At 41.1% G+C, this 26,246-nt stretch overlaps 1 protein-coding gene across 1 annotated transcript in view; it reads right to left on the bottom strand.

Moving 5' to 3' along the window:
• Positions 1–26,246, bottom strand: part of grid2 (glutamate receptor, ionotropic, delta 2) — a 279,373-nt gene that overhangs the window by 779 nt on the left and 252,348 nt on the right. Inside the window, exons 14-15 of the mRNA XM_030783937.1 lie at positions 13,724–13,890; positions 5,851–6,091 (exon numbers count right to left, since the gene is read on the bottom strand). Of these exons, the coding sequence (XP_030639797.1) occupies positions 5,851–6,091; positions 13,724–13,890 (408 nt within the window). The remainder of the gene's footprint in view (positions 1–5,850; positions 6,092–13,723; positions 13,891–26,246) is intronic.

The following is a 26,246-nucleotide window of genomic DNA, read 5'->3' as shown; positions in this document are numbered from 1 at the left end:
ACAACGTGGGAGTGAGTGATGGGGCAAGCGAGCGAGTTAGACACCAAATGAGTGAATGAGCAGATAAACACACACAGACAAACAAGAAGAAAGCAAGAGGAAGATAGTGAGTGAGTGAGTTAGTAAGTAAATGATTTGAGGCATAACACATTGCTCACGTGAAGTCGATTGTGATAAAAGATGGGAGCGCCACGAGTGGGACATAAATAGGATAAAAATGAGACAGAAATACAGAAGGAACAGGAGGCGTGAGCAGGGCAGAAATGGGGGGTAGAAATAGGACAGGAGAAGGACGGAATGGGAGAGGAGGCAATACAGAAAGGACAAAGGACTGAGCTGCAGTAAGGTAAAACAATGGATACATTTTTGTATGGGAATGAGGTGAAAAGCAATGCTTTTCAGAGTAACCACTCCTACGTTTCTTAATAAAAAAAAAAAAAAGACCCCTGGCAGTTAATTCGTTTCATGAAAGAGGCATTAATAGTCAACAAAAACGAACATTTTAAAACTTCATGGCTAGGCAGAGACCCAAGGGATACAGCGTCCAAAACATTACTAACTGTGAATTTTTCCGCTGAAGATTAAAGTCTGCTCCAATCACAAAAACCAATCATTCTAAAACGGAATTTTAAAAAAGAATCCCAGTGTACTAATTTCTAGAGACAGATTTATGTTTCCCTCCTTTAACTAAAAGAAAATTGCTTGTCATAAAAAATGAAACTGCCTTTCACACAGCATTAGCAGGTTTTTTTTTTTTTTTTTTTTTGGTGGTTTTGTTGGAAGCTTTTAAAATATTAACACTCACGGGGAGGTACGACGTTGCCTTAGGGGCCACGGAGAGTTCAGCGAGGGGGTAAAAAAAAAAAAAAGCCGTCTCGTGTGGAGTGGGAGGGGGAGTCTAAAATAGTTCTCCAGCCCAGTTGAACCTGCCAATGGAGATCGGAGTGGACCTTGGCCATTGCTGAGAACGAGTCCATGGTTACCCCAGTCCTTTTCAGACGGGTCAGTGGAAAGCCTTGGGAGGGGGGCCTGGGGGGGGGGGGGGGGGACTTTTTAAAAATTTTTTTGGAAGGGACCTGGCCTTACAAAACATGTGAGGAGAGTGAAGAGGTGTGATGAGGGTGGGTGTGGAGAAAGCAGAGCGGAAGAGTGAAGAACGTGAATGAGGTGCTGAAGGAGTCAAAACGTGAAATCTGTTGAAAGCAAGGAGCCATCTTGCCAGTGACACGACAAAGCGAACGCTGAAGCTCCGCGTCCTCTTGCTAACGCTCTCGGAGGTCGCTCTAGTCGCTATCACTTCAAAGGAGGTTAACAGACGTACAAAAATATGATTTCTCTGCTGACAAAAGTTTTCTTTGTAGATAAGAATCGACTTAATATACGAGCAAGAAAACTCAGCGTCTCGGTTTGATAAGCGCTTCCAATCATTTGACGTATAAGGGGAAAACAATACTTGAGAGCCTCATTTTAGATATGGATCTACAAGTTAAGAAATTGAATGTTTCTAGGCTGCAATTCTCCAGGTTTATAGATGCGAGTGTGGCCACGCGTTAGACTTTTTAAAGCGAGTACGTTGGCTGTAAAAGAGCTTTTATCTTTATTTCATTTGTTGTTTGAACCTGGCTATAAACATCACACCCGATGCTTGGCATTTCTCTACAAGAGCAGTCTGAATATTGAACACGTTTTGCAAATGTCAGCTTGCAGAACAAAGGCCACAGCTGTTTTTAAGTAATTCTGGCCCAAAGGCATAAAGATTCATTTGTATTCCTATCCTGAGATCTTTTAGCACTTTGGCTTTGTTTTTACTCAGTACTCCCTTGAAACTATTTCAAAGTAAGTTAATTTTATTCATCTGTACATCAGCTTTAAATAATGCAAATGTCAGAGTTAGGATTAAAAACAAAGATTCATTTTACTTTGACTTAATTTAAGTCTGTTGGTGGTTGAAGAGTACTGGTCTATGCTTACAGCATCCATGAGCAGTAGATGCTTAACAGATTGTACCTTCAGCCAAGGTCAGAAGACTCCATAAAGTTGTAAAACAAAAAGCCAGTGAGTTAACTTTTGAAGCTTATATGGAAACTTTCTACCTACATGGACCTGAGGCAAGCAGAGTGCGGGAAGGACTTTCAGTGCTGACAGAAAACGGTTCGCGAAGGAAGAGCAAACGTGTGTCTCAGGGTTGTGTCGAGAGGCGGGGCACAGCATGCAGGTGACAGATGATTGGACGAAGGCCTGAGCGTGAGCGTGATATCTGTCTGCGGTTCGTGGCAAGCCTCATCTTGCCTGACTGCCGTGCCGTCCAATTGCGCCTATGGGAGTTCGCAAGATGCAAGATGTATCGGTTAGAAGGATGGACAGACGAAAGGAAGAAATGGGAACAGGCCAATGGGAGGATGAGGAGGAGGGTGTTTTTTTTGTTTTTTTTTTTGGAGAGACAGGGATGAGTAGAAAAAAAAAAGACAACAACAACAGTCAGCACACAAAGCTTTTTTTTTTGTTTTTTTTTTCTTGAATCTCTGAGAAGCCAGATACCTGGAAGGGTGAGATGTAAAAATGGCATTTTGCATTTCTCCCACGCCTGCTTTAACTCTCAACACAGTGTACTTATCTACAAAACAAAAAAAACAAACAAAAAAATTGGAGCGCAAATCTTTAAGCCAGTGACAGAATAAATCAGACATTGTTTGTTTGGTTTTTTTTTTGACAGAATCAAGCATTTCTGTTTTCATTTTGAGAAATGGACAGACATACACAGAAAGATTGTGTGGAGCCCAGTGGCCGGTGTGTCTAGCACATATACTCTCACATTGCTTCCAAAAACATTATGAGCGGCCACTGATCTCCAGACAATAGTAACAAGAATGACACTGCAAACATCTGAGGTGAATCATATTTGCTCAGTAGTCCAGGCATAAGAAAGAAAACAAAGCGGCCAATGGAATGGCACTGAGACAACTTCACTTGGGAACTCTCTCGAACATTGTGAACCATCCTGATTGACAGCTGGCTTTTCACACTCACACACACACACACACACACACAAACACACACACAGACACACACACACACAGACACACACACACACGCACACCCTAAAATATACTGCAGTTCAGTTGGGAGACTGAACTAAGCTGACACGGAGCGAAACTCGTTCTGACTTGTCACCTTGCATCGCTTCACACCACAGAGAACCAGCGACAGTGGGATCACAGAGAAAGCAGGGGGACGGATAAAGACAGACAGACTAACATGGCATATGCGGCGTGCGTTTGAAAGACAGAGACACAAACACAACTCGTTTTGTCAGCGTAGCGCGATGAGCTTAAATGCCAGCTGCGTGTTCAGGACTTTTAAAAGGTGTTAGGTCTTTGGACAGATGTAGGGGGGGCACACATTTTAGAGATGAATAAGCTGAATCATGGTGATGAATGAAGATTTTTGTGATGCTCCGAATGAACAAGAAGAGAGAGTAACAGTAACCACACAGAAATCTATGCAATGACTTAACAGATTACCCAGCAATGAATGTGGCTACCAAGGCCATCAGGCAAAGAGGAACTACAAAACCCTGGCTTTCCTTGTTAAATTCTTGCGTTTTCAATAAACGCCAACATTGGCTCATACTTTTGCTCATAGTTTTGATGGACTATCTACATGGCTGTGTTAAAGTTTGTGTGTGTGTGTGTGTGTGTGTGTGTGTGTGTGTGTGTGTGCGTGTGCGCGCATGTGTGTATGTGGTTAAGAGCTATTTGTAAAGCTCTGTTAATCAATTTCAAAGCCTGTTGGAGAATCCTGGAACACAACCCTTGAAGTGAACTCAGTGTGCTCTCTCTACATGAGACTAAAGAACTGAGGTTCAAGTATAAGAGGCAAATGCCTCAGTAAACACATGTCAAAACCAACCTCCAACCCCCACCCCCCCCAAAAAACCCTCCAGGCTTTGAAGAAAAAGCATTTCTGGATCACTATGCAAACTCAACTGACAGTCAGAACAAGCAGTCTATTTTGACTGATGTTCTTGTGTGACATATTGAAGAGCTAACTTTACAGTACTAATGTAAAACTTTTTGTCCATCTGAACTTAAGGTCCGAAAACCAGAAAACACAATAACCCTTACACAGCCCTTCCTTCTACAGGACACATATACATTTTGTTGCTGTATCAGTACAACCAAATGACAGTACAATTGGCCTAAGGCAAATTTAACTGAAATGCAAGTACAGTAATGAATTAATAGAGTATGAATGTGATTTGGTGAGAGAAGTTTGCATATCACTGAGATATCTTCCAAGTGCAAACATTTACAAGAAACTGTGAGGTGATGAGTCATTAACTGTCATTAACCTGTCTTATTCTGTACATCAATAAGATTGTTTATGTCAAGGTCCTACGCAAATCAGTAAACCAGAATATTTGCGTATCATTGAAAGATATGTATTTCACGATGAAATTCCAGGAAGGGCCTACTCTTTCATGGAAGAACCCTGTATTGATAGCAGCGTCGTCAATGGCAGCACAGGTTGTGGCTTTGTCTATAGGCAGCTACCTGGCTCTGTAATTGAGATAGTGAAGTGTTGCTACATCTCTTTGTTGCGAGGGTATTGGCCGGCCTGCTGGTCACAGTGACAGATGAAAGCTGCTATGATGGCAGGAGGGGGGGTGAGGGGTGGGGTGTTACCGTGGAGACAATGGCTCGCTCGCTGATCAAAAACCACTTTGTGAACCACTTTTTTTTTTTTTTTTTTTTCGGCTGGATGATGAAACGTTGTTTTCTTTTAGGCACGCTTCCCCACGGTGCATGGTTGGAAACCTGAGTCTGAATCTTGGACAGCACGGGCAGAGGAGACAGAAGAAGTACTGATGTATGAAAGGGTAGAAAGAAACTCCAGAGGGAGTGGACGTGGTTAGGTTTTATGGAGTTACCCCTTAACACGGTATCGACTAACCCTCTCAAAACATGCCAGACTCGGTGCTTGAGACCAATTAAGACAAAACCTGTGTAAATCTGGCTAAAACTGCTTAAAATCTCATTGTTATGTCATATGTTATGAACCTTTCACGACACTGGATTTTGGAAACCATTTGTTTGTTTTTAGATTTTTACTTCCTTCTACTGCATAGTACAAGAAAAAAAATAGACAAAAACTATAGAAATGGGCTATTAAATGGGTACTGACTGAAAATATACAGCAAGTAAATTTGAGGTCTACTTCATCATGTATTTTTAATGGATCTACCATATCCGGTTGTCTGTCACAAATTCACTAGTTTAATTCACTGCGAGGGCTGTGGCGAGTCAGACTATACATTTTGAATAGCTCAGATCAAATGCAGATAAACTAAAAAGCATTCCTTAACTTATGAGGGTAAAAGTGCAAAGCCGATAGTTCATAACTCCTGATACAGCTTTGCTGCAGTCCGAGCTCTTGGAGACAGAGTATCTAAAAATGATCCCAAATCAATTATCTTACAGCTTTTATCAAGTGCATAGATTTTATGGTGTCTGTTTTCTCATCGATTTGCTTCATTATTAATATCTTCGTCAAGCTATTGAACCGCGTCCATGTTCTTTATTCTCCCGAGAGCGTATTTATGTCTCTGTCTGGAAATGAACGGATCAGCAAAAATGCTTTGTTAGCTGTTTGGCCCAATACTCTCTTTAATCTGAGGATTCGCCGTTTACTTGGTACAAGCCACGCCCTTTCCCCCTCCTTCACTGTGGTAAGACCTCTCTGCCCTAATTTCCCTACCTGTTCTTCAGCCACAACCGGCATCAATGACCTTTCTCTTCACACCTCCACCACCCCTCCCAGACCCTTCACATGGTAACCCCGAAGGCTCACCTCCTTGGAGGGGACCCTGGATCCTTTACGGCGGGTCCACCACGTCTCCACCATGGCAATGAGACAGGACAGGACCACGCCGGCGGCCAGCACGCAGAAGACGCCGGCGAAACTGTGAATGTCCAGAGCGCTGCCTCGTTGACGTGTGCTCACCGAAGAGTAAAGGTCGCACGAGCCTTCTCTGGGCCACCACTTCAGTTTCAGGATGTCCATGTCCCCGTTCTGCTGCAGCTCCAGGATCCTGCAAACCAAAAAAAAAAAAAAACGCACACGGTCAGCACCAACCAATTCACCACTACACCGCTTAATCAAAATATGACGACATTATTATGTAGGTATTACACACTATTTCAGTTTTATTATTAATTTACATGTCACTATGTTGAGTACTATGCTGTGTCCATGACAACAGCCAAGTGGTAATGACTCGCAGTATATTGCTCAGTCTAAAATTTCAAGTATTGATGTGCAGTGATATTTGCTGCTGTGAAGAATTTTTGTGTACATTTTCAAACACTAGAGGGCAGTGTTATCTAAATTACGTACATAAAATACTGCATGACAATTACTCATCAAAAAAAAAAAGAAAGAAAAAAAAGGAAAGCCGCTGTTCAATAATATCTGGCAAATGAACATAAGACATGACTATGAGAAGTTAAAATGACAAAAGTTTTGTGATAGCTCTATATAGCTCAGCATTACAGAGTTCTAAATCTAAAATCACACAAAAAGTCCAGATGGGAGAGGAGAAAATTGTCAAATATTTGCAGTCAGATCCCTACCATACTTCATAACCTGTTTAATATACACATACACAGAGACACAGACACACACACACATACACACACACACACAAACACACAAGTTTGTCTCACTGTAATAACAAAGACCTTACTGAAACAAATGGTTCATATACCTAACACTAACCGTGTCCAAGAAGCATCTGGTACATTTCATTTTAACAATCAACAGAGTATCCTTATTTAAAAGCATTTAAACTTATGTCCCCACACTGCAAGTTTTATCACACATTCGTAAATATGTTAACATCTGGTCTTTCTATACAAGCTGAAACAGACAGAAATAGAAACAGATACATGTACTTGCATATAAACACAACTCACATATGCAAATATACACACTCCTCTGTACCCACACATAGCACACAGAAAAACACAGAACCACAAACACACACTACAACATTAAATAATCATATAACTCCTATCCGAGTCAATTACATAGGCATTCACTTATGTCATAACCTTATCAGACAACTCCATTCAAGAGTAAAATGATGGTCTCTACGAGAAAACTTTTATTATTTTCAGTCTAATACGTCTGTACATTGAAATGTCCTGTCACCCTCTTTTGAAAGTAAGTCGTTTTAAATTCGAGTTTCCACTAAACGCTATATGAAATTAAACAGCTAAAACATTTCATTTAAGCGGTAAGAGGATTGTGGTAACAATATGATTAACACTGCTAACACCAGGGGGAAGACTATCCTCAAAGTGCGACTTTGAATTTCAGCCACAGCGTTTCTGCCCAAACTCAATTAAGGAACATGCCAAGAAAATGAAGCTAGGCACTACTGTGCACATATGCTCATTAGAAATGAAGTGTTTTTGCAGTGTGTGTCAATTAAAAAGATAACAACAGTAATGGGAAAAGATTGGACAACTGTGCGGTTTTTATGGGTGCCCGGAAAGAGTCTGTACCTTCAGAAGAGGCGGTCGTCTACATGGTAATCCATACTGTGACTATCTGACCGCCACACATCCAATACGGTAACATTCAGAAAATGTCACTCGTTTTTGCCTCTCTTACTGCTTTTTCTTCTTAACTGCATGCACACACGAGGAAACAGCTAAATGTTTCTTTGTCAGAGCCTATCTTCACATAAATTATTCTTTTGTTCCCTATATTTATTATGAAGTCTAGTCAGATTTATTTGATTAGCTTCATGCATAAACTGGTAATTCTAAGATTTTGGTATGTTTGGCCACCTTTCAAGGGAAGGAAGATCACAAACTGACTGACAATGGGCTCTATAAATCTCTGCAGTGCAACAGAGTGACTTGAAGCCCCAACAAATTTGACTGGCTTCCAATTTTAACTGACAATAGTTACCCCCCTCCCCGCCCCCTCCAGAGGAGCAAAATGCACCAGACACTGAAAGGCAGAGGGAATGTGACAAATTAGAGTCTGGCCATGCAAGACTTCCACTGGTTTGGCATGACCTGCAAAACCAGCCTGTGACAGTGATGTATACCCGTATGAACAAAGGAGTAAATAAAAAGGGCAGAAGAATGGATGGACGAATGAATGAATGAATGAATGAATGAATGAATGAATGAATGAATGAACGGAAGAATGAACAAATGAATGAACGAATGAACGAATGAATGAATGGACGAATGAATGAATGGACAAATATGAATGAACGAATAACCAAATGAATGAATGAATGAATGAATGGACAAATGAATGAATGCACAAATAGGGGAATGAATGAATGAATGAATGAATGAATGAATGAATGAATGAATGAATGGACATACATGAATGAAGGAATAACCAAATGAATGAATGCATGGACAAATGAATGAATGAATGAATGAATGAATGAATGAATGAATGAATCCGCAAATTAAAACACACATTCAGCACTTTGGACCTTTGGAGCCTAACAGGGAGGAGGGCGGGTGTGGTGGATATAAGAGGAAGGATGATGAGCCAAAGCCATTTTCTCCTGTTTCTTCCAGCCTGTGCTAAGCAGTACTCATGTGGAGTCCCTGTGGTGTCCCACAGAGGCGATACTAAAAACGACACTTCCCTGTCAATTTAGAAACATCTTCCAAGACACCCCCAACCCCAGCTCCCCCTCCCCCGACCACCCCCTTCTTTCAAAGTGAAAATCCATTTGAAACAGCTCTGTCAGTGATAACCAATCACTGAAGTGAAGAAGCACATAAGCTTGACACATTCTCTATAGCGAACTGACAATCTATAGTTCTTTGTTGACTTAATACAGTCATTTGTAGTTTTTTCTTCTTCATAGTCCTAACTGCTTTTATTGATGATCTGTTCAGGGGGACCAAGAGAAGCGGTGTGCGCGACAAGTTCATTTGCCATAATATGTTGGGTGTGCTCTCTAAGGTTTTACAACTCTGCAAATCAGTTGCGAGGAGGTCTGTCTGATGAAGCCGGCTATATAAATGTCACCTTTCGAGAATGGGGGAGGGCTTTGAGAGCTTCATAACGACCTTGTAAGCCTTAACAGCTGGTCTTCGACAAATGAACACCCCTGGCGCTTAATGAATTAACGCCCCAGCGTTCGCAACAAATTGAGCTCACCACGATCCACGTGACTTAACACCGTTACATCCTCGAGAGGATCGGCTCTCGCTATCCGTCCTTGAGGATTCACGGCCCGTCGTTTTCCCTCGTGGCCCAAGAGAGTGTTGACAAGAGAAATTGTTGAGGAGGACGTTGGGATCTGGTCTGTTTGTGGTTCCACTATATTTATAACCGGCCTCATTAGAACAGGTCTGCAGTAGGGTTTTCCCCACAATTCAAAAGCATTAAGTGAAGATCACATGAGTGCATTTTCCACCCTAAAACTTTTAAACTTCTTTAAGCTGCATGTATTTTTTTTTTTCCTCACACCATCTCTCAAGCACCAGTCTAACATCCCAAACTGTTTTTTATTAAATAATGTAATTCACAACTATCTCTCTCAATCCCCTTGATGTTTCCATTGAGAGCTCCAGTAGAGAAACAGCTTGTTAATTTGCAGTAGTTATTTTTTCACACTGACAATGCTTCATGAACGGTGGCTATGCGGCAGGTGCAGGCGCATGTGAAATACAAATTTTAATGTGCGTGTAAAAGAGAAAGACAGAGGAATAGACAGAAACAGAGTGAGAGAGTGAGAGAGAGAGAGAGACAGAGAGAAAACGATGGAGTATATTTGCATGCATAATGTGGAGACTACATTTGATTGAAAGGTGTGTGGGCAACAAGCCGGCAAAATAAAGCACCCACTCCGCTCTAAGACTGTCTCCCCAGGGCTGCATCTGAACTGCCGAGTCACAAATCCAGCAGAATGATGGGGTATTGAGCCGGCTGAAGTCCACATCCAATTGTGTGGGGCTAATCACAAACACTTGCCCTTGGTAACAGCAAAGAACCCAATCGGTCTGATCCACCATGACGTGCGGGTTTTCCAGCTTAACTGCTTCAATGCAAAACGAGCTCTTCGTCCTGACCCAAAATGACTTCGAGTGAGTACAAAAAAAAAAAAAAAAAAAAAGAAGTAGAAAAAGTCTCCAAATGCGGACTAGGCCGTCCACATGCGCTTAGGCTTCAAAGACACTTTTTTTTTCTCCTTTCAAAGGCATAACGGTGAGAATATGTCGATCTCCCCTTAAGTGTGTCTGTCATTCAGTCGGCCTAGCCCGACTATATGCCTCTTGGGCTCTGCATGGCGATTAGTGTGGACTGCCAGAGCTGTTGCCATGGCAACCAGCCGCGGCAAGAAATGATCACATGTTATTAGATGTCTCTGACGGCAGCGGACAAACTACTTGATAAGAAGAAAGAAAACGAGAGAGAGAGAGAGAGAGAGAGAGAGAGAAAAAAGAGAAGAGAGAGGGGTAGGAGGAGGGAGACAAAAAAAAAGAAACTCCCCCCTCTGGAAAACGATGAAAAACAAACGGTGGTATATTATTGGCTTATAAAAAGACTTCCAGTGTCAGAAGGACACCACAAACAGCCAACTGATCAAGAGAGACAGCAACATCTCACCCTAATGCAGTCTGTTCTCTCTAAGACACGCCCCTCTCACCATTTTTTTTTTTTCTTTTGTCACACTTCAATGTCACATGTTATTCCTCTATAAACTGTAGTGCTGCTGCACTGGATACTCTTCAATACACTATATGAAATGGCCTCGAAATATGCATTTGATGATTTCATCATCATATACACTCACTCATTATCCGAGCTGCTTATCCTAATTAAGCGGTCCCAGGGGGTGCTGGAGCCTATAGGGTTAAAGGCGAGGAAACACCCTGGACTGGTCGCCAGTCCATCACAGGGCAGACACACTCACACACACATTCATACCTAGGGGCAATTTAGTGTCTCCAATTCGCCTAACCTGCATGTCTTTGGACTGTGAGGAAGCCGGAGCTCCCGGAGCAAAACCCACGCAGACACGGGGAGAACATGCAAACTCCACACAGAAAGGACCCTGGCCGCCCGCCTGGGAATCAAGACCTTCTTGCTGTGAGGCGACAGCGCTACCCACTGCGCCACCGTGCCGCCCTCACCATATACAGTATGTCAAATATGTACTGGTAACAAGTATTCCCTGGTTCCATTAACTAGATGCATGTCGGGCATACGGTCCTGCTTGCACATCTGTCCAGTGAAAGGCCATCACTGTATATCAGTATATCAACAAACTGATGATCTGTGGCTTGAGATTCTGTGGGGTTGCACTATAGCGATTTATGGTATTTCTCATTACTGATGGTACTGATCTGTACGTGATGTCGGGTTTACATTTGACTGCAGCTCAAATACATTTCAAGGCAGCATCACGCTATAAAAAAAAATACTTGAATGAAAGTAAACGTCTTATAAAAAAAACATTTTACCTATGTAGCTACGAGCACAATTGCGCAATAAAAAGAAAAAAAAAAAAAAACAGAGTTCTTATCACACCCGCACTTCAAAATCCAAAGTTAGGCCTGACAACAACCTAGCCTCGGGCTTATGGCTTCAGAACGTGGGAAATTCACCTCCTAACTCTTTCTGACAGAGGAAGGCTAGATATAAACACATTCGAGAAGCACTTGAACCTACAGAGCTTTAGATGTCTCATACAATCGCATGGAGCAAGCTCGCTACCTCTGGGTCGCAGCTGAAAATACTTAAAGAGAATGTGGAATGACTCAGACTCTATTTTCCCAGATTCTGCATGCTCTCTGTCTCTCCCTCTCTCACGCTCTCTCTAGCATGCTATTACTCAGACCACACTCTGGTCAATCAATACTGTCTAGTCCGTTTCAAGACCTTAAGGAAATACATAAATAATGGTAGGGAATAGCACAGTTGAACAAGCTTTAAAACGCTCACATTAAATGCATGGTAAACATATGCACCTTTTTCCATCAACACACATTCTGCCATCAGGCACAAAAATATTTAATATCCATACATTAGTGCTAGCGCAGTCGCGTGTGGGTATATGCAGAGGCACGCAACCGTGCAGACACGTAGACACACACACACACACACACACACACACACACAAGCAAAGGCTGGCTGTGTGTGCAGTGTCACAGACAATCAATTTTTGCTCTCTCTCAGTCCTCAGGGACATGCAGATGGTAAACAGTGCCACAGCGCAGAGCAGACAGAGGAAAAGATGGCAGCTCTTAAAACCCTACAGCCACTCTTTCAACAAACTCCTTCCGTATCACTGCCAATCAAGTTGCCTATTGATTGCTTAGAGACGTCTAATAAGAGCTAACAGCCTCACCTGCTAAAGCAAAGGCTGCAGTGTTTTCTTCATGGTCATGACTACAAGCCTTCAAAGACTCTTTTTTTTCCCATCTGTATCTGTCTGCCTCCACGCACCCCCCCCCCCCCCCCCGCACCCCCCCAGTCTTTTTTTTTTTCCTTTCCTTTCCACTATTTCCGATCCATGGGTTCGTCTCAAGCCAAGACATCATTGATTTAAAAAAAAAAAAAAAGAAAAAAGAAAGAGACAGTACAGTGGCATATTTAACACAATGTGAGACTGGTAGCTGTAGCAGTCCCTCACACATTTTGAACAGCGGTGATGAAATCTATAAAACGATGATTCTCATAAAGAGACACATGAGGGCATGTTCCCATCGCACACTGATAGTCAAAACACCGTGCGGAGTGAAAGATTGCCTTCGTAGGGCGATGACAGAATGTAATTTCTCTATCATTTATGTTTTTGTGCTTCACTGACTTACCTAATCCAAAAAAGTCTCCAAAAAAAAAAAAAAAAAGCAGATATTTTCCACAGCCATTTTGTCTTTATAATTTCACCTATACTGTTGCTGGGTACCAATGGGACCACTTTTTAGTAAATTGCTTTATTAAAATGAGTGTTGATGGCTCTTAGAGTGCCTGGCCATATCCTAACAATGATTGCAACAAATTAAATATGACTGTCAATTAATAGCTTGTTTACTTTAATAAGCGCACTTATGTACAAGATTAAATTTCCAACACTGACACAACAGATAATTAGAGTAAATCAGCTTGTTTGGGGAACCACGCTGTTTTCAATCATTTCCTTCCTTGAGATGAGGAAGAACATATTATCTTAAGACCATCAAAACAAATGGATTGGCCATAAGAGAGGCAGAGAGAAAAAAAGTATATATAAAAAAGTTTTTAGGAGAATTTGTTCGCTATTTTTGTCCAACTAGACGGTAAAGTTGTCTGGTATCTGAGGACTGGTCTTGGTCACCTGAATCCAGTCTGGGCCTATACGTCAGACAAAGCTGTTTTGATCATAAAAAAAAGCTAGAACCCCCATTTAGTCAACAGTGAATTGGCAAAATAAAATATATTCATAATCACCAATGCCACAACTTCATGCAGCGGGAGCCATCTGCTATACGCTATCCGATCTATATGGTAGAATTCTATGGTGTTGTATACGGAATGTTAGCCCATTTTTGTGTTAGTAAACTGAAGCACATTTTTTGCCCTATACTAGAGTATAAAGTATAAAGTAAATGATATTGAGATATGGCAATTTCTGAGAAGCACACTTAACTGTGTATGGAGCCTCATAGTCATTTTTCTTGTTCTGTACCTTTGAGAGAAGATATCTCTGTAGGGACTCCCGTGTTGCATTGCGATGCCGTAGCCACGGTCTGCAGCGTTGTTTCCCACCGTGTAGAAGGAGCAGTCCTCGTCATTAATGGCCACGTACTCCAAAACAGCTGCGTCCCAAACAAATGCAAAGCGTCCGTACTTCACCTGGAAAACACAGGCAGGTGGCAGACTTTTTTTTTTTTTTTTTTAGGGAAAAGAATGGTAATCGTATTCAGAGACGCGCAACGTGGCAGGGATTCATATGAGACGTGGTGAATGTAAAAATGAAGGGGGGAAAAAAAAGAGGAAGAAAAACAAAAAAAAAAAACCCAATACGAAACACAATCAGGCACAAAAAACAAATTCTCCTCCGCCACAGCATCCAGGTGGTCGCTGTATGAGTAATGGTGGAGGAGTGGTAATTCACTGAAAAGCACTTGCGCTTGCTTATAATAAAATAAAAAAAAAAAAAACACACACACACACACACACACACACAGCAGCCTTGTTGTTTTTCCCAAAGGGTGAGTGTATCAATAATTGTTTACTGAGAGAGTTTTTCATAATGTTGTTTGCTTAAGCCAAACTCGTATCTTGTTGTGCAACACTGCCTAAAAAGGTCAGCCCCGCCAAAGGGGCACCTTTGTTAAATCCTTTTAGCATTTGAAAGAAATAAATATATAAAAGCGGCTAAAACAAATTTAATGTAGCAGCTATCAACTGGTAAGGGCATTTGTCAAACACCAATAATTTGCTGTTTTTTTTATGTACTGTCCATTAAAGGAGCTTAAAAGTTCAGCATAAGCTAAGAGCCTTGGATGGCGAAATCTGTGTGACTGAAGAACTCAGGAAAAATGAAGCACAACTCCAATATTCCAGGGCACGCTCCAAGGTCGATAATACTGTTAACACTAATAGATTATGGATGTGATTTTGTCTTTTGCTCATTCTGAGTGGGAAATTTTTCACAGTGCACGGCCCATGTGAAGGTTCCGTACGACAAACCATACACGGGCTAAATAAGCACTTTCTAGAACTATGCTACACTTATATGTGCCCCTTCAATCACAGTTATCAACCATTTCAGAGGATGAACATCTCATTTTTCCCGGTGACCACTAAATGGAAGAAAAGCATGTTTTTTCAGCGTCCATTTGCCGTTGCGTAAGGGTAGCACTTTTAAGCAGGACGAGCATCTGGGAGAATCTTTGAATGAAAAGAAAGATTCAAGGTTAAGATATGCATCTTATGTGAAAATCAATTGGCTTTTAATGGAAACCTGAAAGCTTTCTTTTTAAAGTGCTGCAAGAACTCATAGAAAATGATTTATTAGGGCTCTCATTTATTTAAGAAAAACGTTCACATCCAACTCTCTTTTGGTCTTTGATTAATTGTTATTGCTCTGCTTCAAACGTAAAAAGTGCTCCCATGCTTTTTAAAGACATGCTTAAGCGTGATTCACATAAATGTTTCCTCATGAAATTTTCAAACAGCTCATTTCAGCTAGTCTAAGGATAAACCTAGATCAAAGAGACAGCCTTCTGAAAAATATATTCGGTAGTCAAGAGTAAACATCTTATTTACTCCGTACCGCAGACTGGACTCTGGGTGAAGGCACAGGTCATGACGCACCGCTAGAGCACGAAAACCTATCAGAGAACCCACAGAGTAGTCTAACCAATGTTACAGCTTTATTTCATTAGAGTTCACTCTCTTTCTTTCTTTTTTTCTCATTCTCTCTTTCTCATTCTCTCTCTCTCTCTCTCTCTCTCTCTCTCGCACACACACACACACACACACACACACACGCACACAAACACACATCTATATACATTCATACACCTGAAGCTGTGTAAACACAGGTTGAGATGTAATGCTTTCACCAAAACAGCGGTTTGAGAGTTACCAGCTGTCGTGTCTGCAGCTCCTAGTATTCCACTTTCACACACCCAAGGGCACAACTGATTTACTTGTGGTAATAGATTTTTTTCGTTGGAATTCAAGAGTTTCCTTGCCTTACAGTAGAACATTTTATTTGTTCTGCTCACGGTGCCTCCCCCATGGCTTCCACAGGCCTTTTGCTCTTGACTAAATATTGCGTAGGATCACGCATCTCAAAGAAAGAGATAACTGTGATATTGGTTCATATTGAATTTCTCTGATTTTCCTCATATGGGAATGGCAAAGATAGAAATCTACCAAAAAAAAAAAAAAAATCACACCACAACAATGCACCACAAAGCATCTTATAATTTCAAAGGGGGAAAAATCCTGAAACATCTGAAAAGATTTTAAACTCTCGCATCTCTTTCAGGAATATTTGCATTGGGACAACAGCAATGGCGCCCATACGCCATTTCGGACTTGTTCCCTTGAATGTGTTCCACTCAGGGGTGAACACATGGGGTTTTGAGTGCATATCATTAGCTCAATTAGTTCCATCAAAACACCTCCACTTCTTCCTCTCGCAAGAGAGCCCTCTAACAACAGAACACGCTGTGCATCCCATGCCGTCATCACTTTGAATTATCATTTAACACATGAATAATACAACCAACGCAATTAAATTTTTTTGCTTGTTTTCCTTGAGGGTGAGCATAGAGACCGTATAAGAAAAAAAAAATATCATAAGCTATAGAAGCCCGGCGCGTGGGAGTTAGTTCCCTTTTTCGCTAAAGTAAGCAAATGCAAGTTCGGTACCACATCCTCCAGCCTTCATCGAATTTTCAAGTATAAAACTGAGGAGGAGAGGGCAAATGAAGCCCTAATTCATGTGTTCCAGCAGATTCAAACAACTGCTAAGGCACTTCCTGATTAACTGGCATAGAGCAATCTCAAAAATGAAGGGACTACACCCTATTATAGCGGTGGAAGATTATTATTATTTTTTTTTTTTTCAAACGAGTGATTTTACATTCAGTTGAGCTCTGAGAGAGGACAAAAAAACCAAAAAAAACAACACAGGGTTAGACAAAAGCCAGATTTATACGAATCAGCAAAATGAAAAAGGTAAACGCAGCTCTGGGAGTCAATTGAGAAGTGGATCCCGGAAGATAAACAGAGGGAGAAAAGTAGAGAAAACACGCAGGTCCTTGAGCTGGAATGCATTACAGACAGGGCAGGCTAGCATGTCCCTCAGAGTGGCATTGCAGCAACACTGCAGCTATCGCAATCATGAAAAAAGAGGGTGAGCTACAAGCAATCATGAGAAATGCAAAGCTGTGACTCTAATTGTGCCTCGGTAATTATTTCAAAGCATTTTTGTTCCCCCTCAAACAGCAGACGATCAATGCATCTTAATCAGAGCATTGTGTTCCAGACATTATCATGGTACGGGGACACCTCGCGAGATTCATAATCACAACATTAAAGCTGTTTATCCTCCACACAATGCCACATACTGAAGTCAGCCCATTTTGATGAGAGATGAATTTTACGTGGCTAGCTTCTCCAAGGTTGTTTACACTTTGTATGAGCTAATGGCTTCAGGGTTGGCTTCTAATTAAAGCACACAGACTAGAGAAATGAATGTGCAAGGAGACCTGGGGATGTCATCTCTACTAATGTTGGCAAACTCGCACGAAAAGATACGTTCGTTCAAATACTATGTGACACATGAATCTGAAGAGAGTATTTTGAAGATAAACAGCGCTTACATGACGAAAGCTGTTTATAAACACTGGCAAATGCCATAACAAAATTTTTAATAGCTATCTGTTAGAAGTACAAAAAGTTACATTTTGTTGAGGGTGCAGTCTGGGCTGCAGATTTGAATGATAGAGACATATTTCCATGGCAATATAAAAACAAACTGCTCGTAATAATATGGTGAGCAAGATGCTTAAGGGACAAAATTTGATAGGAACAGGTTACTGTGCTCTCTTTCAGTGCAGAGAAAGGAGGCAAACAAAATAGTTAAAAGGGAAAAAAAAATACTCCCACATGCTGATTCTCTTGATCATCATTTTAATGACCTGACAACCAAGCTGGCTAGACCTTTATCTGGTCTTAAGTCGAAAAGGTCAACAGTATAACGCAATATCACTATTAACTGGGGTGGCATTGAGTTTGCCGGGAAAAAAGAACATCTTTGTTGATGAGGGAGGACATTCCCGCTGTGAAAAACGTCATAGGCTGACATCTTCTGAGCTAATTCAGGGTTTATGTGTTGACCAAAGTTGATTATGTCCTGATGGGCTTGCACTGGGAGTCTGACAGTCTTAGGACCAAGTACCCTCCCTGTAACTAAGGACTTTTAATGAACCCAAGACAGGAAACTTCGAGGATAGTTTTGCATTGTTTTAAGCCTACTGTCATGCACAAAGCCTGTTTCTGTTTGGCAGCAGTTTTCATTTCTCTCATTGTTCTTTAAAAGACCTTCTGTGTATTTCATTTATTTTACAACACCCCTCACTAGGTTTTTTTCAGTGAAAAATGCATGGGCCCTTGAGATTTATTCGAGCTCTGATTTGGAGTATAACCTACTGCTTCGATGCACGATAACTGCCCCTTTCTAAAGTCTAAACCTGCACTAAGTCTACACTTCTCAAGCTGTACCACATACATCCCTCTTAAAATTTATACTCTTAAAATTTGTTGGATTACCTCGGGAACAGGCACAGCTGCCTTTGGATGGGCAAAGGATGGCAAAGTGTCTCTTTGGAGTGGGATACACGTTCTGAAGCTTTACTCAGAGACTATAATGATACACAGTAGATGCTCACACACACAGGTGGCGTGTGCTGGGATGTGTAGTCGTCACAGACGGCTCCAGGAGAGACCCAAATGTGACAACTTCCTCTCTTTTCCTTTCTTTCCTCCTTAATTGGCCTTGAGCTGTCATTAATTCTTTGTTTCCCCAGGAAAAATTTAAAAAAAGCAATTAATAGTCTATCACCGACCATATGCAAATCTAAGAACCAATTTTCAAAGACAGGATCTGATAAGGGAAAAACAGAATAATTAGAGACAGATGTTACAGAAACAGTCCAGGACAGCTCACTGAGCCAGAACTAAAATGCCTCTGCTAATAGGATTTTGGCATGAAGAATCTATTTTTTCACTGTCAAAGTCCTGTTGTCTTAAAATGTACTCTACTGTGGTCTTGTTCATTGCTGATCAATATTTTTTCAGTTGGAGAACACGAATATCCGAGGACCTATTTGTAATATGTCCATCTGTCTTACAAATTTAATTCCTTCTCAGTCCTGCAAACTGGAACAGCTAGGGCTGGGTATCGTTCAAAACTTTGATAACGGGATGGGTACCGATACCTTGACTTCGATACCGGTTCCTAAAAGTTTTTTTTTTTTTCAATACCAATTTTATAAAATCCATTTTAACAAAAAGAAAATTACATTACCCATTAGGGCACAAATCTTTAGCTTTAGTTATTCAGCTCCTTGGCATTTTTACACAATCAAAGCAGTTTCATAACATAAAAATATAAATCTATTTACCACAATGTGGTTTATCTTGTCTCTTTCAACTCTTTAGTTTTATGTTTCAGCACCTTGGCATTTTTCAAAGCAGTTTCACAACATAAAAAATAAACCTATTTTTACAAGATAAAAAATAACCCTATTACCACAACCTGACGTTGGCTGTTAACATAACATCACTAAATAAAAATGTATAAAAATCAAACTGGGAACCCTCAGATTACCAGACGACTGCTGTACCTCCAGAACCATTGCCACCCCAACAAAAAAAAATTTGAGTACAAAGTACTCTACATCAAGCGCTTTTTAACAGCTGACCAGTCACGAGCGGAGTAGTGAGACCTGTCATTTCCCATAACAACCACCAAAAATGGAGGGTAGCAGTGAAGAAGTTAATTGTGCTTGTAAGTGCACGATCCGTTCCACAAGCACGATCCGTTCTACACACGCCTGTAATTACGTAATCGGAAACACAACTTATTCCTGCCCTATTTGTACCACACGTGTGAACATTTTACGATGTTGAAACTGAACTTTTAATGGCTGATCCGTTCTGCACATGTGCGTAAATATGTATTCGGAAACATAATTTATTCCTGCCCGATTTGTACCAAGTTCCGGTTTGTTAAAAAAATCCCTATGAGTAATGGGATTTTGGAAAACCTACAAAATAACGCTTGTGGTAGTTAAATAACCGCTTATCCCACAACAAAATGTATGGGTATGTCGTCTCCATATAGACTTTAGACCTATTATATCTCTAAAATATGTCTGCTACACCTCCGCTAACAAAGCAAGTCACTTGGCTAATGCATCACCAATTTCACAAGGTGAGAAGAAGCTAACCATAGCTAGCTTTACTGTTTGGGGATCACAAGTGTTGTCACAACAATCAATTAACACATCGATTACCTAAGGATTTCATGGCTGCAAACAATTGCATAGAATCAGAGAAGTCGGATGTTTTAGGCGCTAATTTTGTCATTTATTCTTTTTAAGATTTTTTTTACTTCGTATATTATCAAAAACAAATGTGATCATACACCAACGCAGTGCTTCAACACCATATCCCATCATTAAAGCGATATAAAAAATCACAAATGCGTGGAACGGATCGTAAAAGAGATTAAATTCTATGCATGTGCTGATTTTAGCGCATGTGCACAACGGATTGTGCCCCCGGGGACGGATCGTGCACTTACAGTGCTAGTTTCTTAGCACAGTGAACTGTACAACATGACAGTTAAACTGTATCACAACATTAATCATAAAGAGGCTGTTTGGAGTCAAACTGGATGAATCCTAGGAGTTTCCGCTGAGTGTTTGTGTTCACTGCTTGTCATTAGCAAAACTAGCCCGTTAGCTGTTGTTGTTATGACAAGAAAAGACACTCTCAACTCCTTTAAGGAACAAACGCAGCCACAATACAACAACACACATACACGTAAGCCCCGTCTATGGGCGTAGTGTCGTATTTTTCATGCATGCCTCTACGCCGTGTTCGTATAACGTTACGTTAGACAGCCAATCACCAGCATTATTAGATCTTGGTACAAGCGTGCTGTATGTTTATTGGCTCACTGACACTGACATTTACTCTTTAGGTATCGAAATCTGGCACCAGATGGCAAGGTATTTTTCGATGCTCGATAGAATCTAAGCAGTTTGGTTGGTGCCATAAAAGTATCGAAGTTCAATACCCAGCCCTGGGAACAGCAGAGACGAAGAGAAATGAACAACGTTACAAAATGGCCAAAAAGGATCCCCAGGTCCAACTAAGCAGTTTTCTCCCAAGAAATCTTTCTCAAATCTGAAGACAGCAACGTCTTCAAACACACAAACAGTTGCAAATGAATGGAAACTCTCCCAGCAAAATGTGCTTCATCACCTCCATTGTTAAATGTCCCTTTGGTGTGCATGCCTAACATTGAATTATGATGCAGGTGGATTAAACCTGTTGTGTACTCTGAAGTAGAAACAAGAACATTAAGACAGGTAGAATTTGTTTCTCTCCATCGATCGATGTAACTGATGGTTTTGACTGTGACATTTAAAGGGATTGGTGGCCTAAAAAAAAAAAAAAAAAGTGAAATAAATCTTTTCTTTTTAATACTCATTTTTCTCTGAGGGAAGGAACTCAACCAATATGTGAGAAGCTGTTATTTGAAGTAAAAAGCTACTTCTGCTTGTCCACATTTTTCCTGAATCTGTTGGCACAGTCTTTTTTTCACCACAGCAGGTAATCCAGCTTCCCTAACCTCTTCTCTCTGAATCTCCAGTCACACGCTGACAACTACAGCAAACCAGGCGAAATGGATCCGAATGGCAGAGTGTTACTCCTATTCAGTCATTAATTCGTTTTCAATTATTGCTACTTGCCTGCCAGTGCTATTCAAAGTAACCCCTACATTTATAAATATCAGATTAGAAAGCGCTTTAATCGCAGGTTCTATACTGAAATTAAAACGAAAATTTAAGCTTCGATATTTCTTTTGATATTTTGAGCTACAAAAAAAAAAAAAAAAAATCAGATTAGAAAGCACCTTAATTGCAGGTTCTATACTGAAGTCAAACCAAAAATTTAAGCTTCGATATTTCTTTTGATATTTTGGGCTACAAAAAAAAAAAAAAAAAACCCTAATCCTCACTACCAGCGGGAAAGAGGCAGTTTGCTTCTTTTGAACATCCCACACAAAGGACTGCAAAATAATCTTGTGGGGGGGGGGGGGGAAACAGCTATATAACTATGAGATCAACCTATCTGGATTTATACAGTGAATGAAGGAAAGAGAAAGGAGTCTGACCTGTACTCTGAATGCATTATGTCTTACCCGCCCAGAGAACAGGCGTTTAACAAATTACATTAGCTGAGAACGTCACCAGGCACATCAATCAATAAATAAATAAGTCAGTAAAAAAAAAATCTTGCCATTTGGCTCACTCAAAACAATATCAAGCAATGTCTCATTTTGCTCCTGCATCCAAAAACATGTTAGTTTCCATGTACACAGTTGATTCTGCAGCTTTAACTGTGATGTCCTGCCATGAACCCGATCCACGCACCAATGAAGCAGCACTGTGATGCGGAGGGAAAACCGTAGGTCTGATCTACTGCCGTCACGCCTTGGTAGTGCCCAGTTTTGGGCAGTTATATAAAGCCAGATCTGTTCTAATGGCTGAGAGCCCTTCTGGCTTCTTTCTACCTCTTTCTCTCCTCCACTAGTCCTCCATTTATTAGCAAGCTCAGTTGAGTATCTAAGGGAGAAATTTATATGAGAGAACAAAGACAGGCAGAGGAGAGAGGCAAAGACAGGAAGGAAAAGGAGCTGAGAACAGTTAAGTGCTCTGGTATGGATGCGTACACACACACGCACGCACACACACACACACACAGGCTGCATCATGCATCATGCACCCCATGATGCAGCCTGTTCTGAAAGCCTCACATTCAGCATCCAGCTTTCATTCTTCTGATCTCAACAGTCTTCCTCTGAACCTCATGCTGTGAACCATGCGCACACACACACACACACACACACACACACACACACACACACACACACGCACGCACACACACACACACAAGTTTGTACTCATATCCTAGTGGGGACTTCCCATTGACTCCCATTATTCTGTTACTATGTAACTAAAGAATACTAACCTATCTCTAACCCTAACCTTAACCTTAACCAAAGAAATGTTTTGACACTTTTTGTTTTATCAGTAACAAAAACATGGTTTAGAAAAACTTTGTTCTCCTAGCGGGGACCAGCATTTTGGTTCCCACCAGGCACTTTTTTCAGATTATGCTTACTGGGGTCCCCAGAAAGATAGCAATACATGCACAGACACACACACACACACACACATACATACACACATACACATACAAAACACAAGCCCATCTGCCCACCCAACCACACACACACACACACACACACACACACACACAGTAGGCAATTTGTAGGGGGATGAGGGGGGATACCATGCCCTTTGTTAGCAAAATGACCAAAATGCATCCCCCTTGTTAACCTGCCATCCCCCTATATACTATATTGTAGTATCAGTGACCATTGGGCCATCCCCCCTGTTAAAAAATAACAAATCACCTACTGCACACACACACACACACACACACATACATACACACATACACATACAAAACGCAAGCCCATCTGCCCACCCAACCACACACACACACACACACACACAGTAGGCAATTTGTAGGGGGATGAGGGGGGATACCATGCCCTTTGTTAGCAAAATGACCAAAATGCATCCCCCTTGTTAACCTGCCATCCCCCTATATACTATATTGTAGTATCAGTGACCATTGGGCCATCCCCCCTGTTAAAAAATAACAAATCACCTACTGCACACACACACACACACACACACACATAAACACACGGGCTACAGTAAAGCCTGCGAAAAGCGACAGGATTATGTGCAGAGACGCTCAAAACTTTTGAGCTTCTTAAAGAGCTGGAGAACTGTAGCTGTTTGGTCAGGCACATCCTGTGTCTTATCCACCCTGTGCTTTGTTTGCTTAGAGAAATCATTTGATTGGTCTTTGGGAGGATCTGTGACATATATGATGTTTCTTTCTTTCTTTCTATCTTTCTATCTGTCTGTCTGCCTGTCAGTGTAAATTTCTGAAGGCATTCCTAGTTAACAATGCCAGCAGAATTTGAGGGTGTCCTTTACCTACTCTCTGCACCAACAATAACTGTTTGCTAAGCTGTTTCTCAGGTGCACCTCACCATTTTACTTGTTTGATCCATCCTCCTACTAACGCCTTTGACTCAGCTTCAGCCGGACTGACTTGGCGACAGACTGAGTTTGGTTTACTGAGGCCTGAACGGAACAAACATATGGAATGGCCGTAGGGAACTGAAGAGGAACTGGAGAGGTTTCTGTAGACAAAACTAGTTTTCTCATTCCAGGATGTCGGTACACATCGCAACCCTCTGTTTATATCTCTATGCTGTTTCAGACCTGGTTCATTTAACATGAGTTATTCTAGTCATTATTCCAATACATATTGTGAACAAGTTCATATAACACACATGTTCCATCGCAGAAGTTGTATGCATGTGTTGACTCTAAGTACATGGGGTGTGTTTAATTGTCAGATTATACTCACAGAGAACTGCAAAGGGCTCGGAAGGGGGGGGGGGCGTTTAAAAATCCTCTCACCTTCTACGCACACCCCGCTCCCCCCTCCACACGCACACACTCACACACACGCGCGCACACGCACACACTCACACACACACAACCCCCTACAACATGATGTATTCTTCTTCGTCTGTTTTCCAAAAGTCCATTAGGCCCTGGCCCAGGTCCATCTCTCTGCTTGCAGGCAGAGATAAAGATGTGCAGAGGGCTGCAAGGCCAAACAGAATGTGAATGAGGATATGGCAAGACTTTTACTGAGTCATTCAGCCACACTCTCCCCCCCCAAAAAAACCCCACAATTTACATGACTGTGAGCTTTTCAAAAACAGCCTGCGTCTTCTTTAATTCATTTACAATTCAATAAATGAATTTATGTTATGAGCAAAAGCAAGAAAAAAGAAGAAGAGGAGGGTATAATTTATATTCTTTTGCACTTCACCTCACGGTGGGAATACAGATAGGAAATTTAACGATTCAATTTGGGTCAACCTGCTGGGCAAACCGCAGAACTGTTTTTTTGTTGTGTTTTTTTTTTTTTTTTTTTTTAAGGGACCGAGATTAAACTCATCTTTTACTGAGCTCTCCGTCTTTGTTGTTGTTTTATTTTATCCCCATTGATGTTTTTTTTTTCCCACTAAATTTATGCCTCACGCATTAGCAACCCCCCCCCCACCACCCCCCCCCCCCACCCCCCTCGTCTCCATGATGAGATTGTGTTTCTCGTTGCCTCTCCAACTGTTTCCCAGTAATACGCCACATTTGTAATTCCGCGATTAACATTTATCTCGTGTGTCTCATTAAGGATGTGAGTTAGAGCGATCTACCCATGCAAAGAGAATAAAATTCTTAAAAACATCACTGCCAGAGTTAAACCCTATTTAAAAAAAAAAAAATCTATATAGACTGTTAGCCTCTGGTAATTTTTTAACAAAACACTGAAGTTGAATAAATATGACTGGACGGGAATATCAGCACCTATTTCTCAACTTCTAATCTGATTAGAATACGTTAAATTAGATTTAGTTTACCCTGGTGACCAAAATAGGGTTGTGGCATGTGAGATATTTGACTTTTTTTTTTTTTTTTTTTTTTGGAGAAGTTTTGTTTTTTCTCTTCCCAGCAAAATCTCAGACATTCAGCATCACTGTGCATTTTAACAAGTTTTTTAATTACAGCTCTTATCTGAAAAAGCTGCTCCGGGTTAAACATTTGAATATTTTTTATTATTTTTATATATAGATATATATTTTTTGTCATTTTTTCTCCCCACTCTGTAACAATGTAGTTCCCCTCTTCCCATTTAGCATTACCCTTTGCAGCCCTTCCGGTTGTATAACATCCATAATATCTACTAATTATGCCTTTGTACTTTCTAAAAATCTTATCAGCGCTTAGCAACCACGATCTTTCCATGTGACCACAAGTAACTGATCAGTTAATTAAGTGTCAGGACCAAGGGCTCCACAATACAAATTGACTGGTTCTGTAACACTGTAGCGATGCCTCAGAAGCAAGAAGGACTTTAATTCGCCATCGTTCATATTCAGTATTGGCATAAATTTGACACTGTGTGATGTTTCATTGAGCGCGCGCGGATAAAGTGTTTGGTTTGGCGGATTTATTTGTCGGCGTGGCCGTGCTGGAATTCTGTCAAGGAAAGGAATGGATGCAGGGGAGAGGACGGAGAAATAGATAGCAAAGAGAATGATGAAAAACGAGTTGTGCTAACGTTCCTCTGTCACTTAGACACACTATCAATTAATGGCAGCTCTCCACTTGCCTATTCGCTGGAAGTCTGTGGGAGATTACACAGCTCCCAGAGGCTGACACCCCCCCCCCACCCCCCACCCCCCACTATAAAGAAATCTAATTGCTATTTTCATTTTTTTTTTTTTTTTT

The sequence above is a fragment of the Chanos chanos genome, chromosome 1 (genome assembly GCF_902362185.1).
Source record: "Chanos chanos chromosome 1, fChaCha1.1, whole genome shotgun sequence".
Taxonomy (NCBI): Eukaryota; Metazoa; Chordata; class Actinopteri; order Gonorynchiformes; family Chanidae; genus Chanos; species Chanos chanos.
The sequence above is the reverse complement of the archived record's forward strand: the minus strand, read 5'-3'. Positions and strand labels throughout refer to the sequence as shown.